The 15,506-nt window shown below is 39.9% G+C and overlaps 1 protein-coding gene and 2 long non-coding RNA genes across 3 annotated transcripts; 2 read left to right on the top strand and 1 right to left on the bottom strand.

Annotated features, from left to right (window-relative positions):
* Nucleotides 1–5,628: 5,628 nt before the first annotated feature.
* On the top strand, nt 5,629–7,300 carry LOC145441324 (neuroguidin-like). Its single transcript, XM_080319157.1, has one exon. It carries the CDS (start codon nt 6,120–6,122, stop codon nt 7,008–7,010), a length of 891 nt encoding a protein of 296 aa, XP_080175283.1. The 5' UTR covers nt 5,629–6,119; the 3' UTR covers nt 7,011–7,300.
* Nucleotides 7,301–10,450: 3,150 nt separating this feature from the next.
* On the top strand, nt 10,451–12,644 carry LOC145441322 (uncharacterized). Its single transcript, XR_013915799.1, has 3 exons — nt 10,451–10,863; nt 10,938–11,102; nt 12,248–12,644. It is a non-coding gene; the product is annotated as an uncharacterized LOC145441322 (long non-coding RNA).
* LOC145441323 (uncharacterized) lies at nt 11,766–14,938 on the bottom strand. Its single transcript, XR_013915800.1, has 2 exons — nt 13,126–14,938; nt 11,766–12,214 (listed from the first exon to the last, which is right to left on the bottom strand). It is a non-coding gene; the product is annotated as an uncharacterized LOC145441323 (long non-coding RNA).
* Between the last annotated feature and the right edge of the window lie 568 nt (nt 14,939–15,506).

The following is a 15,506-nucleotide window of genomic DNA, read 5'->3' as shown; positions in this document are numbered from 1 at the left end:
TCTGCAGCGTATTTAAACTTTATATAATAAAATTATATAGTTAATTAATGCTGCTCATTTGATGTGTTGATGTTGGGTAATGAGAAACTAACTGTTAATTAAATATATATATATATATTTGCCGTCATGATTCGAAACCATGTTAAACATGATACATTTCCAACTCTCTTTAAACCCGTATCCAGGTTCTACTATGAAGACACTAAAACAGTGGTCCTCAAACTTTTTAGGCACGCCCCCTTTTATGATAGTAAAAAATTCCGCACTCCCCTTATCATGATATCACAAAATATTAAAAAGAGCAACCAGAACGCTAGCAATTTTAACGGATAGTTTGATGATGTGGAAGGTGATGGCTGTTGATGAGAGAATTCTGAAATATAAAAGTTGGAAATACACAGAGCTACAACTATGAGCTGGGGGTAAATCGCGCCTAGCGCATAAAAACTTTTCATTCAACCTCGGTTTGGCGCCCCCTTCAGATGCTTTCACGCCCCCGGTTCGAGAACCACTGCAGTAAAATGTATTCGGGATAGTAGGCCTACAAGCTTATTGTCTTGGTCACTGCCTTTGGAGTAGTGTGCAGCTTAAATAGCCATGATGGTGAGCGAAGCTTGCAGTTTTGTTGAAATTCGCCATCCCTTGACCGAGTGTCTGTCTTCGTGTTTTTGTGATAAGAACTACTTTAAATAAAATCCTAAATCTCGCCACTATGCTCGGCACAATCTAAAAGGTTTACCAGTATACAAATATTTAGGATCTAAACCTTCTTTGAATTTCAGCTTTCGGCTTCATTTTTTGACATGCCCGTTGATCCTTTATGGATGATAGATATGATGAGTCGTATAGTAATCGCGAGAACTTGTTCGGTGAATTAGGGATTTGGAAACGTTTCACGTAACAATATGAAACACAGACCGTTTAGTGCGTAATGTGACAATAGCAACAAAGAAGGTTTGAACTAAAGTATATGGAAAGAGTGATTTCTTGTGACATTAATTGCTGCTCATACTTTGCTACAATGACTTTATTTTGAATCTGGATTACGCATGCGAGGTACGTAGGCAGCTAGGGTTGCATTTAAAACAAACGGGGTTTAAAAACACTTTGTTCAAAACATATTTTAAACAGTGTTTTAAACATAACCTTTTAAAAAAAATAGTGTGTTTTCAAGTTGTAAAATTATGCCATAATTGTGTAAATACTTTCAAAAAAACATGTTGTATGAGCCTACGGACAATTACAACCCGATATTAGCCGACGTATAGCGATATGGTTGGAACCCTCAAAATAGTCGGTTCAACATTAATATTACAGATATTTCGTCAAAGAAGATATATTTACCCTATATTTTCAATTGTCAATGTCAATCCATTATGACGTCAAAATTGAATATTCGTGACGACATGGCTTAAAAAATATAAAAAAAACATGATTTAAATTAGGGCCTTGTTTGGAACATGTTTGTTTTAAATTGATTTTTGTTTTAAATGCAACCCTGTAGGCAGCGTAATCGTGGCGTATTAATTAACAAACTTCGAAGTAAACGTATTTCCTGTCCAGTTGATACAGCCTATGGTTTTAGTCCACGCATCAACATTCAAAAAGCAGGTTTTATGTTTTGAATTCCAATAATCTTCTCGCGAGCCGCACAGAATAGCTCCGCGGGCTGCACTGTGCACAGGTCTGTTCTATTAGGACACTAAAACAGTGCGTTTTCAACCATTGATAGGTACGACCTCTTTATGATTAAGAAAAATTTTGCTCTCCCCTTGTCATGATATCGCAAAATATTAAAAAGAGCAACCAGAATTCAAGCAATCCCATGTGATAGTTTGGTTGCATGGACGGTTATTACAGTTGACGAGAGAATTTTCTGAAATATCATAATCGGACAATGCACGGAGCAATAACTATGAGCTGGAGGTAAATCGCACAGAGCGCGAAAAAAAAATTCGTTTCACTGCAGCCTCCGCCCCACTTCAGACACTTTCACGCCCCCCCCCTTGTTTTTGAAAACCAGTGCACTGAAATATATATGGGATAGTACAAAGCTTATTGTCTTCGTCGCTGCCTTCCGAGCAGTGTACACTGTGCACTGTACAGCTTGGGGAAATAGCCTTGATGTTGAGCGAAGCTTGCAGTTTTTCTAAAATTAACCCTCGCTTGACCGATTGACTGTTATCATTCTTTTGTCATAAGACCGACTTTAATTTAAATCATTAATCTCGTCAACCTGCTCGGCTCAAACTGGAACGACGGGTTGGCCTCGGTATACTAATATTTAACGCTCTAAACCTTCTTTGAATTTCTTGTTTTACGAATTTGGGATTTGGAAAAGTATCACGTAACAATTTGAAACACAGACCGTATAAGGCGTAATGTGACAATGACAACAAAGAAGGTTTGAACTAAATAAACTATATGGAAAGAGTGATTCTTGTGACTTTATTTTCTACTCATACTTTGCTACATTGACTTTATTTTGAATCTGGATCACGCATACTAGGTACGTAGGCAATGTAATCGTAGCTTATTAATGAACGGGCTTCAAAGTAAACGAATTTTTTGTTCAGATTATATAGTCTATGATGGTTTTAGTTCACGCATCAACATTCAAAAGCAGGTTTCATGTTTTATATTCCAAGCAACCTTTCGCGGGCCGCACAGAATAGCTCCGCGAGCCGCACTTTGCCCAGGTCTGAATCGCCAACAAGCGCTACGAAATAGTCATGGTCCAGAAATATAGAATTATTTTGGATGATGTGAAACTGGCATCATCTGACTTGATACCACACAAAGATACATATATTTGAACCTTTCAAGTCCTTATTACCATGGCATGGTATATGGTATGGTATTGAAGGAAATTTCGGTATGGAATATGGAAATATGTAAGTAGCCTATGATATGGTATGGAAATTATTTTCCATACTTCCATAGTTTGACAGTTTTGTTAGAACCATGAATATGATCCATCCATCAATTTATCAGATCGATTGCATACCCCAGTAAATCGTTCACGGGCAGGTCTATGTTCATTAGGGGTCTTCAAAAATGACTTTTTCTCTCTCGGCTACTTGATAAAATTGTTAGGTTACCTAATTTAAGCCTACACATCAAATTTGGTTCAATTCCAACCAGTAGCCGCGTTGCTACAGGAGAAGCAAGTTTCTATTTATTACATAAAAATAAATAACAAAAGATTTGAAAATTTTTTGTTTACCCCATGAAAGTGTTAGGTTGTCTAGGTTGTTCACCAAATTTGGTTCAATTTCAACCACTGGAAGCGGAGTTATTGCCGTCGAAAAAATTGGATTTGAAGAAAATAGTATTTACTATAATACTATAATAAATAATTAAAGAATTGGTCACCGTAAATACTATTTTATTCATAATCGAAAATTTAATGTATATTATCAGAATCAGCGCGACTGTAGCTTTCGACTAATATCAACGTTAATAAATTTCAGCGCTCGGGTCGTCATCTATGGGATTAGCAATTACGTTGCCGTGTCATGCTATGAAGCGACAACAAATCTGCGACTGTAGCATCACTGGACCGTAAATCACGTGATGCGCATCTAACCTCCGTATTTTAGTTATCTATAGTCAGATACCGTTGGAAAATATGTTGCGACCACTGAGCTATATAAACATTGAAGTCTGCTGGTGAGTTGCCTTAAATTTGAGTGACTATCCGAACGCATTTGAGTGTGAGTATACTTTTAAGCGTTGAGTTGAGTAGCGAAATCGTTGCTGAGCAGAGAGTCGCTACTCGACAGCAGATAAATTGGTTTCTGCCCTTAATTATAAACTCCAGACTCCAAGCCATGGTCATTTTTGAATATGAATTTAATTTTCTTGTTATAAATTGATTTTTTATTATTTTTGTGGGATTTTCAAACGTGAGTGGGAGCCGCGAAAAGGCTAGCTGGGAGCCGCGGTTAGAGTCAAGTGTACCTGTTCGATGCGGGTGTTTAGCAGTATCAGACTAGTTGACCCTCAAGGTCGCATCGATCATTCCTATCTAATACCGAATACTGTGCAAGTGTGCGTGCATATTTTCTGTAACACCATCATTGCCGTCTGTTTGTATGTGTTTTGGTTGAATGAAAATAAAGACTCTTTCTGCGTAATAACCACTGCGCTATATAACGTATTTGTTTATCTCGACGACGTCCTATTGCGAGCCAACATCAATAACTCAATAACAACAGTTAGCAGATTTACGGGCATTATTATCCCGTTTTCAAAGATATGGGCTGGTGATAAACCCCACCAAATGTCAATTAGGCCGGCCCACACTGGATTTCCTCGGCCATCGAGTTTCAGCCAGCGGCATCAAGCCTCTCCCTGACAAAGTCGAGGTAATCGGCAATTTCCCTGCGCCTCGAATGGTCAAGCAACTAATGGAATGGTGCTACCAGGTGCTACGGTAATTATGAAACCTAATGCCGGCTGTAAAGCCAAAACTCGCGACTCGCAGATGTATTACGTGGCATACCACCGTTCTAATATTAGCATTCCGATACATTCGTACCGCTCTGACGGGCACACTTAAAGGGTGCCAGCCAAGCCAGAGAGCGTGGTTCTTTTGTTGTGGTTATTTATTAGATTTGAGTGTTGATGTGTTCTTCTGGTGTTCTCACATCTCATATTCAAATAAGAGTGCGGTTAGTTAACTATGCAGTAGGAAACGAGTTCCTACACTGTAGTGTGCTGGTACTGTGTAATATCTTCGTCAGATTATATCTTCATCCGAACAAGACACACTCAATCACAATGTACAATGCGATGTACCGGTAATGAATGAAAAGATGATAGAATGCCGAAAGACCTGTTGCGGTTGCAGTTGCGGTCTCTTGAAGTGGCATCCACCTCGCCCTAGTACCCGATTTTACCGTTCCTTTTTCGATGTTAGTCTCTATTCCGCTCTTTCTTGCTCGGCCCGCAGTTCCGCCGTAGTACTGCAAGTTGCCCGTTTAGGTTACGGTTGCCGCCGTTGCCGGTAAATTCGACCTTATATATTTTGCATTATGAATGCATTTAATACGAACTATTATTCTCAGATAGGGAAGATTTACGTGCCGTGGGTGGGTAGGACGGATATTAGGGTTGGAGTTAATGTATCCCAAGATTAGGGTTGGTTAGGTTTAGGGTTAAGTTATCCCAAGATTAGGGTTGGGAGGGGGGAAATTAGGGTTTGGGGAGGGGAGATATTAGGGTTGGGTTAAGGTATCCCAAGATTAGGGTTGGGGTTAAGGTCCCCCCTCCCCCAACCCTAATATCCCTCCCCCAACCTACAGTTACAATAACGAGCAGACCATGCGTGGTCGATATGTGAGCGCCGTGACTGCGTGATCTACACATTCCCTGACCTCCAAATCACTTGATAATAATATAATGATGTAATTAATTCATATTAATAGTTGGTAATACATTTTTATACAAAATTATCCTAGGGCCGAATTTACCAAGTAAATTCGGCCTCGTAAATATCCGCGTTATCTCCCGTGCCGTGACTGCGTGATCTATACATACCCTGACCTCCAAATCACTCGATAATAATATAATTAATTCATATTAATAATTCGTAATACATTTTTATACAAAATTCTCCGAGGACCAAATTTACTGGCAACCATTGTACACATGTTCCGCGGTCCGTTGTTTAGAGCTCGCCCTCAAAAGTGGGTGCCATGAACTATTTATCCCTTTCAGAGGGTGCCGAAAAGTCGAGAAGTATAAGAAACACTGCTGTAGTGGTCTGCAATCATCCTGATTGATGAAATTTCGGCGAAATATTCTTGATCCTGTGTGACTGCCGTGACCGCATTTTCGCAAACTCAGAATAATGACCTTGTATACAGTAATATATTGATTGAATCAGAATGTTCGTCTGATTCACCAATTTACAAATACAACAAAAAAGTAAAGCAGAACCATGCTGTCTGTGGCATGCATGTGCCGGAGGGGCCAATATCACGTTTCATGTCATGGAGATAATGTTGAGCATAACCAAAATTATCTTGTATCATTTCAGGTCATGATTACCTTGACAGCCTACCATTCCTAATCCTCTTGTTATTCTCTTGTATTATCATCGTTTTAACAAGATGACGGCGTTCGATAGCACTGATAGTGTTGTGGCAGAAGACCTACCACAGTTGAAACATTATCTTTCCAGAATGACTACCGAAGGTCGCAATCTTCTTCAGCATTTCGAACAAATTGTGACTGAAATTGATAACGGTAAATTGGAAACGGAAGACGGAATATCATTGCTTGACATCAAGTACCATTATATGCTGGATTATGTGATAAATATGATGATATTAGTAAGGAGGAAGTTAGCAGGTCAAGCAACGGAAGATTGTAAAGCACGGTGGCGTCTCATAGAAGACCGTGTCGTGCTTGAAAAGACTGTACCTCTAGAACATAAGATTAAATATCAAGTCGATAAGATGCTCCAGGAAACGAATGACAATCCCGACAATCCGTTATCTTTGAAGCCAGACTTGGAAAACCTGGACACAAAGGAAGAAGAAGCGCAGACAGATAGTGAACACGAAGAATCAAAACAGGAAAAATACGTCCCTCCTCGTATCGCGGCCATGCATTACGAGTTTGAAGAAGATGACAATGATCGACGGATGAAGCAAGCTAAAGAACGAACTCTGAAAAAGTCGTCCATAATAAGAGAACTCGCGCAAGAGGCATCGGATCAGCCAATGGAAATATCCCAAGTTTCCTCAGGGAGAAAGAAAGTCATTAGGGACCGAGAAGAGAGAACAAACTACGAAGAAGCGAATCTAACTAGAATCAATCTCACCAAACGGCAGAAGAATATGGAGCGCGAGTCAATGAATCGTTCTGAACTCGATACCATAACTAATTTTGGTGATCTAGGTGCTTTGGAAGGAAATATAAATCGGAGGAAGACACAAAAAAGAAAATCGGGACCCAAATACCAATCCGGCAAGAAGTGGAAACGATTCAAAAAATAACAACTCACAAAACTGCATGAAATCAGTGGTATTCTTCGTCATACTTTGGGCTGGAGGTGTCTCAAGTATGCAGTTGGTGGTCACCAAAATTGAAAATTTATTCGTGGTGGTGAGGATAACTGCGATTGAGTGGTTGACCTGACCAGTATATCGTCACTCTGGAGTAGTGTGCTGGACGATGTAGAGTCGCTCTGACGATGTGATGGCAAGGAATCAAAATCAATGTTTTTACTATCCTTTAAATATATTGATTGCCCCTTGATCAGAATGAAAATTCGATTGTAAGCCTACCTTTTTATGAGAGTGTCAGTTGAGTGAACATTGAACAAGCCCGTATATGTGACTGACTTGAAATTACTGATAGGTAGTCCTGAGTGCCTGAGTGGTATTGTAGAGTCGTGAAAAGCTGGTGTTCGGTAATGGAGTAGGTGCACTAACTTCTACATATTCGGAGTAATCCGTTCCGGATGTGAGATTGAAATCCAAATCAAGAACTAACTTGGTATTATGACAGAGTACGAATCCCATAATGACTGAAGTTTGTTAAACGACCATTGAAAAGTATTAGAAATTTCATATCCAAATCCACCTTGAAAATTAATCCATGCTTTCTATTAGAAGGTAGCAGGAAGCAGGGCTTTGGAGCAGCCGCAAATTCGCATTGCTCCGGCTCCGGAGCTTTCTTCTATCACACATTAGCTCCGGCTCCAGCTCCGGAGCCGCATTATTACCACTGCTCCGGCTCCAGCTCCGGTTCTGAAAGCTATCGAAGGTGTCTGTCTAAATCGGGGGCGGGCAACCCGCGGCCTGCGGGCCATATGTGGCCCGCGAGAAGGTTTTGAGTAGCCCGCGAGCTAATTTCCCATTATATTATCGAAATTCCCTGTTATATTATCGAAATTGAATTGCTCAGATTGTGAACTTGCAAGGCGGACCAAAAATATGATTAGTCTGGCCGCGACACTTTAGCCTACCCCCACCTGAAAATGAAAAAACGCCTGATTTAGCCGATTGAGTCTAACTATATTCGCAATTACGAGAGAAAGTCTTTTCGCGTTTGCGCTCGCAGAAATATCGTCGACGATGAAATGTAGCCACAAAATGATTGTCATATATTAGCGGATATCTTCGATATCGATATTTCCAGATGTCGAATAGTCTTGTCCTTGCAAACTGAGCCCAGCGGGCGGTATACAGTCGACCCGCAATATACCCAAGTAATAATAATATTAACTTTGAAGTAATAATAATATTACCTTTGAAAATTTTACGCCCCTGACGCGGCTAGTGGGCAGCGCACTCGTTCGTCAATTTCATTTGGCCCTTTAGCCGAAAAGGTTGGCCACCCCTGGTCTATATAGACTACTAATTTACCCGTAGCGTAGTTATCTATAGAAATCCAGAGTCTGTCAGCCGTCAGTAACATCGGATGCATGAAAACATAGGTGACGGCTTGTGGCGACATAATGAATACTTGTCAATTGTCGATAACAGCATAGTTGCACTAGAACGCTACTCCGTGCCATTGCTGTTGTACATCATTCAAATTGTGATGCGGCGTTTTAATACTGGCACGGTACTTGTTAACATTAAGCCATACAGTTCAATTCAATCTTTAAATGTGCGATTATTATTCAACTGTAACTGTAGTAAAAGCAATATGGGCTGATATAACGACGTGATCAATAGAAATTCGATTTGTATACCAAATGGCCAATGGTTTGACGTTCGATATTGGTGCACTCTTTAACAGTCCATCCGGTTTCGATCAATTTTATCGGAATATAATATTTTCCCGTTGAAACGAATCGAATTAAACACTGCGCATTGCGCCATGCCCATAACGAATTGAACTATGCAGTATGCACTGCACATTGCACATTTACAAGTCACAGGGCGCGATAATCCGGGAATACTCAAGTATCTAGCCGACATCAAGAATGAATTTACGAAACAGATGATTACAAATTGGAAATCGCGTTTATTTATTTATTGTGAGATAAAAAAGAGTGGTGCCTATCACCGTTAGGTCTTGTGCGTCACGACATTGGAAATCGCGTATCAAATCAGTAATTTGTCTCCAACATAAAATACCATGGGGTTTTGGGCAACTCTTCTGCCATCCCCTACTTACGCTCGAAAATCCTTTCTGGAGTGAATGACGATGATGCGCAGTAATGAATTCAAATTAGAATGCATAATTGTATACTCAATAACACTGTCCAATTTCGCGGCCCGATTAAAGAACTAACACGAAAAAACGAAATTGCGCGTATGCCGAATACCCACAATATTCACACACAGGCATATTTCGCATACCGAGGTTCGGCACTCATGTATGAAAATTGAACATTGAACATATGACTGCTCTGCTGTTAAATCCCCACGAACATGGTTAGTCGAAAAAGGTAGCGCCAAAGATGAAAAGATTCTTAATTTCGCGAAGGCCCGCTGTTGAATTATGTGAACTCAGCAGATATGATTATTGCATATATAATAGGATCTTATGAAATACGTCGGAGCCGGAGCTACCCCTCAAATAACTGGCTCCAGCTCCGGCTCCGGCTGAATTTTATGTAGAGCTCCAGCTCCGGTAAAAATGCACGGCTCCGGCTCCGGGCTCCGAAGCCCTGGCAGGAAGGCCAATTTCTTTCATGTCGGAAGCTTGACAAAAAATTCATTTAGAAGCTTTGGCTTTCAAAACAGTAGTTTATACCAGCCCTCGAAGTGAATTGTCAGATGGGGACCGACTTTAAATCGATACCATTATCATATTGAATATCGTAACACAAATCAGCATGGTAAATGTAATTAAAACAAACTACCGTTCAGTCATAAGTCTGTATCTGATGTAGGGGAACGGGCGCATAATAATTCATTTCAGTTTATCAACAATTTTATCAGATCAATACAGCACAAGACTGCGATACAATGAAACCATAGGAAGGTGTCGAAACAACTTGGAGTATAGTCTTTGAAATCAGACACCCACCTGGGCCTAGGCTATGTAAAGTGAACGTATGCACACTGGATGATAAGTAAAAGAATATAATACAAAATGGAAGGACAGTCAGTCAGTCAGTATAAGCTTTTATTCATCTCACCAACAAACACAACATGTAAATAGACACTTACGTGACCTTTGACACGAACCAATCAGGTTGCAGCAGGATGTAAACAAAGAACAAGGCCGGGCAAGCTTACTATGAGCTCTTATGGAAAAAGGTTGAAAAATGAAGGTTTTAAGCAAATTTACGTTGAATTGGGGATGACTGGCCTTAATGAATAGTAACAGCGTAGAGCTAGTATATGTAGTTGCAGCTTTTAGTGTAGGATGAACATGAATGGTGTTAAGTACGCATCAGCGTGCTGTGTCCAAACGCATAGATTTTTGACAACTTTTCGGATTAAGCGACGATCGTTGTATACTATACTATAGGATTGTGGTAATGCATATTTTGACGATTTTATAGGCTCCCGGTCTCGAGCGAAATTTTCAAGCATATCTCATGTTCAGAAATATATGCTATAAAATACAGCTGCTGCCACACATCACAATTTTGGTGTATTGAATATGAAACTTGAAAGCTATGAAGATTCCATCGAATTTCTGGATTTGAGTGTAACAGCATCGTCTTCTAACACCGCGGAGAAAGCTACGAAGTATTTCATGGAGCGCTACGTACACGACTTAGGTACAAAGATTGAGGAGACAATCCACTCTTTGTGGAAGCAATATTCTAGTGAACAGCCAATGTTATCGCAACTTGCGGAAAAGTGAGATATCACACTCAATGGAAATACACGTTCTCAGAAAATCCATTATCGATTCGTCTTGCACTTGTAAGACAGGGTAAGTGAGGAAAAAGACATTTTTTCAAAGACTCCTGCAATAGATATTGTAACCATGATTTATTTTCACATTAGGTTCTGATATATGCTCTCATGCATATGCATTGATTAAGACAATACAGCACCTGAAGCTACAAGGACTACCTTGTGATTTGCATCAGCATCAGCATCAGTGAGCTCGATCGTGATTGACAAGCAATCTCTCGACCGTACTCGCAACCGATCAACTCCTGCCTCAAGGTAGATTTTGGTGTATCTGGTATCTTCAGTTTTTTAACATTACACCAAACACAAATAATCCTAGAACATTTTCACCTGGAGAATTGTTCATTCAACAAATTGGGCATCTAAATGAGCTTCAATGCACACTACTGGAATATAGTATGAATAGACATGCAGTACACATTGACCATGGCACCGCGCAATTACGATCCGTAGCATGCTATTAGGCATTACGATATTCACAATGGAACTGAATTTGCACAATTGCCGAATATGTTGCGTCAGTCATTTGTAATTTTCAATCTTGAATTAGAGTAAGCAATTAGTCCATATTTGGTTAGTTGATACACAATGCTGCATAGTATGACACCAGACAAAATTTTATACTTGATTCTTCCGATCAGCTGTTCAATATGAATACGTTGTCTCGCCATCTTTCTTGTTGTGGCATTTGACAGTGTGCCAAATCACGTGCAGGAATATTTAAATCTAGATTCAATTTCTTGATTTCAGAACTAATGGTGAATCCCTTTTCTGTCATGATAGCATTTCCTGGTTCACCATAGCTGAACTCCATCATTTTCTCACATTTCTTGTCGAATCCACATATTTCACTAATATTTCGATCTGAAATGATCCCTGTGAACAGTTCCTGCACAAAAGTAAGTGCACCACAATCCATCAATCCTTTCAAAGTTGTATGTGATTTATTGACAGTCAATAATCATTCTAGTTTTGAGAAATCATGAATGAATGCAAATGCTGCCTTTTTAAGAACCACATATCTACCTGGCCAAATCGAAATTTAATGAAGCAGTTACATACGGTTGACCCAATGGTTTAATACTATGCTTACAGCAGTACTATAACTTTGACGTCAGTGGGATAAGTCGGGCAATTCAGAAAGAATTTAATGTAGTCTAGCATAAAATTTCAGCTTCTCAGCATCTTTTGACATTATGATGCTCCTCTGAGAACTGAACTTCACTAGCAATAATTGCCCTTCAATTTGTAATTTTCCTGGACGAGTTTCCTGTTTTGTGCTTCTACTTCTTCCAGAAATTTGATTTTCTTGCGTTTTATCCATCGACTTCCTCTTTCTGCAGCTTCATAAAAGATATCCATCAAACCTGCACAAAATATATAATATGTTTATTTTACAGAGCAACACTGCTGTGCAGGCACCTATCAAGGCATACTCGTTCGACTCATGCAACGTATCACCGCTACCAATATCAACTATTCATATCATTATTGAATATATTGCTCTCAACAATTTCAATCCATTACACACCATCAAGCAACAAAACTGGAGTGGAATAAAACGAGACACACCAAGTCGATTGCGGCATCAAGTGTGACTGCATTTCAGATTGGACTCATTTTGAAACACAGAATTGTTTCATCAAAATTATGTCACGATTCAATATTTTTGGTACAATAATAGATGTGTCATTTTAATAATAAAATGAGAATTCAGATGACTACAAGGAAGTCCACATGCCTTTATCCAGATTTTACATTCTTCAATGCATGTTATTGGCTCTGGGAAAGGTACAAGCGCACACCAGGAACGGTCTGGGTAGCGATCTCCAACTTACACAGGCTATTAGCATAGTGGTTATCCGGCATTTGTCCTGATTGACTCAATAAATGAGCTAGAACAAAAAATGACGATTTCAGCTGGGAACGGATCATGTTGCCTAACATATATCATATTAATATGATCATTGAATATGCAGACAAGTGTTCAGTGCAACAGTTATTTGCTAGATAATGATGTAGACTGTACTATATACGATTCCATAAATAGAACGCATATAACACCAAGCCCACATATCCTGACTCAAGATTAATCTATGGCTATTCGGTACGACAATCCTATAGTATACGACTAAGGATAATGCAGCAATAGTTGCTTCATCGGAAAAGTTGTCAGAAATCCATTCATTTGGACATACCATGCTGATGAGTGCTTGCCACCATTCATGTTTATTGTAGGTTAGAACACTGCAAATACATACTAGCTCTACGTTATTACCGTTCACCAAGGCCAGCTATTCCCAATTCAATGTAATTTTGCGAAAAACCTTCATTTTTCAACCTTTTTCCATAAGCGATCATAGTAAGCTTGCCCGGCCTGGTTCTTTGTTTACATCAGTGCTCTTCAACCGGGGTGGTCGTACACCCTAGGGTGTACCAGAATTCGAAAAGGGTGTACCACTCGGATGGGGTGTACAGGGGTGTACCAGATCCGAGTAACAATGAGCCGATGGCTAGCTATCACAAATGCCGGTTTATAGGTCAGTACAGACAGGTTGACGCACAGGTTATCGAGCAATATGGTACAATGTTATCTCAAGTGTAATACTGTAAACACCGCTTGATTGTGATGTCATAAGCAAATATTTCTTCTATTCATTTAGCCGTCGGCAATAGACCAATGGTTCCGTTTGGTGTTGTAAAGTATGCAGTTAACAAACATGTGTTCAGCTAGTCATTTGTATTTTATTGATTTGTGAGGAAACCGCCGCGATAGCTCAGACTTTTTGAATCCGTGCTTCCTACCCGACGCTAATAAATACCGCAATGCACATAAATGAAGTGACGTAGCTAGCCAGGGTCGAAACAGCTTCCATATTGAAATCGAAACCCGTTTGTTTTAAAATGCCGATTGTATATGTCCAATCTTTCGCCATATATTTGCAATCTAGTATTTTGTTATAAGTGATGTAAATTAGCGACAATAGACTGTGTATAGCGGCATACGATCTGAGGTTACTGACATCTCTTGCAGCCCATGTGCTACTATCGACTGTGTGTGGTGTGTGGCAGGCCTGATGCGCCTGCTATCATCGCTGATCTGAATTACCGCTTCTGCAGCAGTAGCTTTACCTACTCTCCCCCCAATACTGTTACATTTAGGTTGATTATCGTTCGTTATATCATGCTGTTTTTGCTCTGACACGAAATAAATTCCAATTTGCGTAGGGTTACCATACGTCCTCTTTTAAGAGGATTTGTCCTCTTTTTTGACTTTTTTGAAAGTGTCCTCGGAGGACGCCCTTTTGTCTTCTTTTTTTGAGATTTTGTCCTCTTTTTTGAAAATTTAGGTCAGATTTAGAGCAAATTGATATGCCGTAAATCAGCACGGAAGTGACGCTCCGGCGGGTATTTCGGAGTGAAAAACTGTGATTTTAGCTCTGAGTGAAAAGTTGACCTTTTTTTAGTCATCCACCTAGCAATGCGGAGAGAAAAACGATATTTTGAGCTCTGAGCGGAAAGATGACCTTTTGTTTTAGTCAATTGATCACCAAGTGGGAAAAATTCACCGGTTTTTTAGAATTCTTCTCCGGTTTTGCAAGTCTCAAATTTCTGAAGAAGTGTTCTCTTTTTAGATTTCCAAAATATTGTAAGCCTAAATTTGCGTGGCGGGCTGCCTAACTGGCTGCGAATAGACTCTGTGACCAAATCCTATTTTATTCAAATCCATTTTTTTTGACGGCAATACCTCCGCTTCTACTGGTCGGAATTGAACCAAATTTGAAGAACATAGTTTTTATAGACAACCTAATACTTTCATGGGGTGAACAGAAAAATTTCAAATTTTTCGTTATTTATTTTTGTATAGTAAATAGAAACTTTCCTCTCCCGTAGCAAGGCGGCTACTAGTTGGAATTGAACCAAATTTGGTGTGTAGGCTTAAGTTAGGTAACCTAACAATTTTATCAAGTAGCCAGTACGATTTGAGAAAAATAGTCATGTTTGAAGACCCCTAATGAACAGGGGTGTACGAGTTTTGAGCAAACCTTAAAAGGGTGTACCACGTCGAAAAAGGTTGAAGAGCACTGGTTTACATCCTGCTGCAACCTGATTGGTTCGTGTCAAAGGTCACGTAATTGTCTATTGGTATGGATTGGGATGGGAGACGATGGGGGACCGGAAGGTCTTAGATTCAGTCGCCACCCAGCGGAGTTATATGAACATAAAAATTACATAAGGTAAAAGTCATGGAAAATCAGCAGTAAACATCCGAGCATAGTACTGGTTATACAATACACAGTGTGCACAGCAAAAATATGCATCAAAGCAAGAACAATGAAGACGTAGCAAGTGGAACAGTGGAGGTGGCATGTAACGGAAGGCAAAATCAACATTTCAGGTTGTGGTCCGGGAAACTCGTGGGCCGTGTCTTACGGCGACAAAAAGAGCAATAAATAGCTTTTAAAAAGGACCGACGAGGAAAGAATAACCTTAGATTACGAATATCGAAGAAGACTGTGACATTATAGATTACTAACCTACGTAGGTTAGTAATCTATAGTGACATCGACATCGGGCACTAGCCACTAGGTCGAGGTGGATGCCAGTTCAAGAGACCCTAACTGGTTGGTTGGTCGGTCGGCACCACCCCTCGCCTAT

Source organism: Botryllus schlosseri, chromosome 6 (genome assembly GCF_051294905.1).
Source record: "Botryllus schlosseri isolate E-star chromosome 6, Bs_hap1, whole genome shotgun sequence".
NCBI classification, from domain to species: domain Eukaryota; kingdom Metazoa; phylum Chordata; class Ascidiacea; order Stolidobranchia; family Styelidae; genus Botryllus; species Botryllus schlosseri.
Note: the sequence above shows the minus strand (reverse complement) of the source record. Positions and strands in the feature narration are given on the sequence as shown.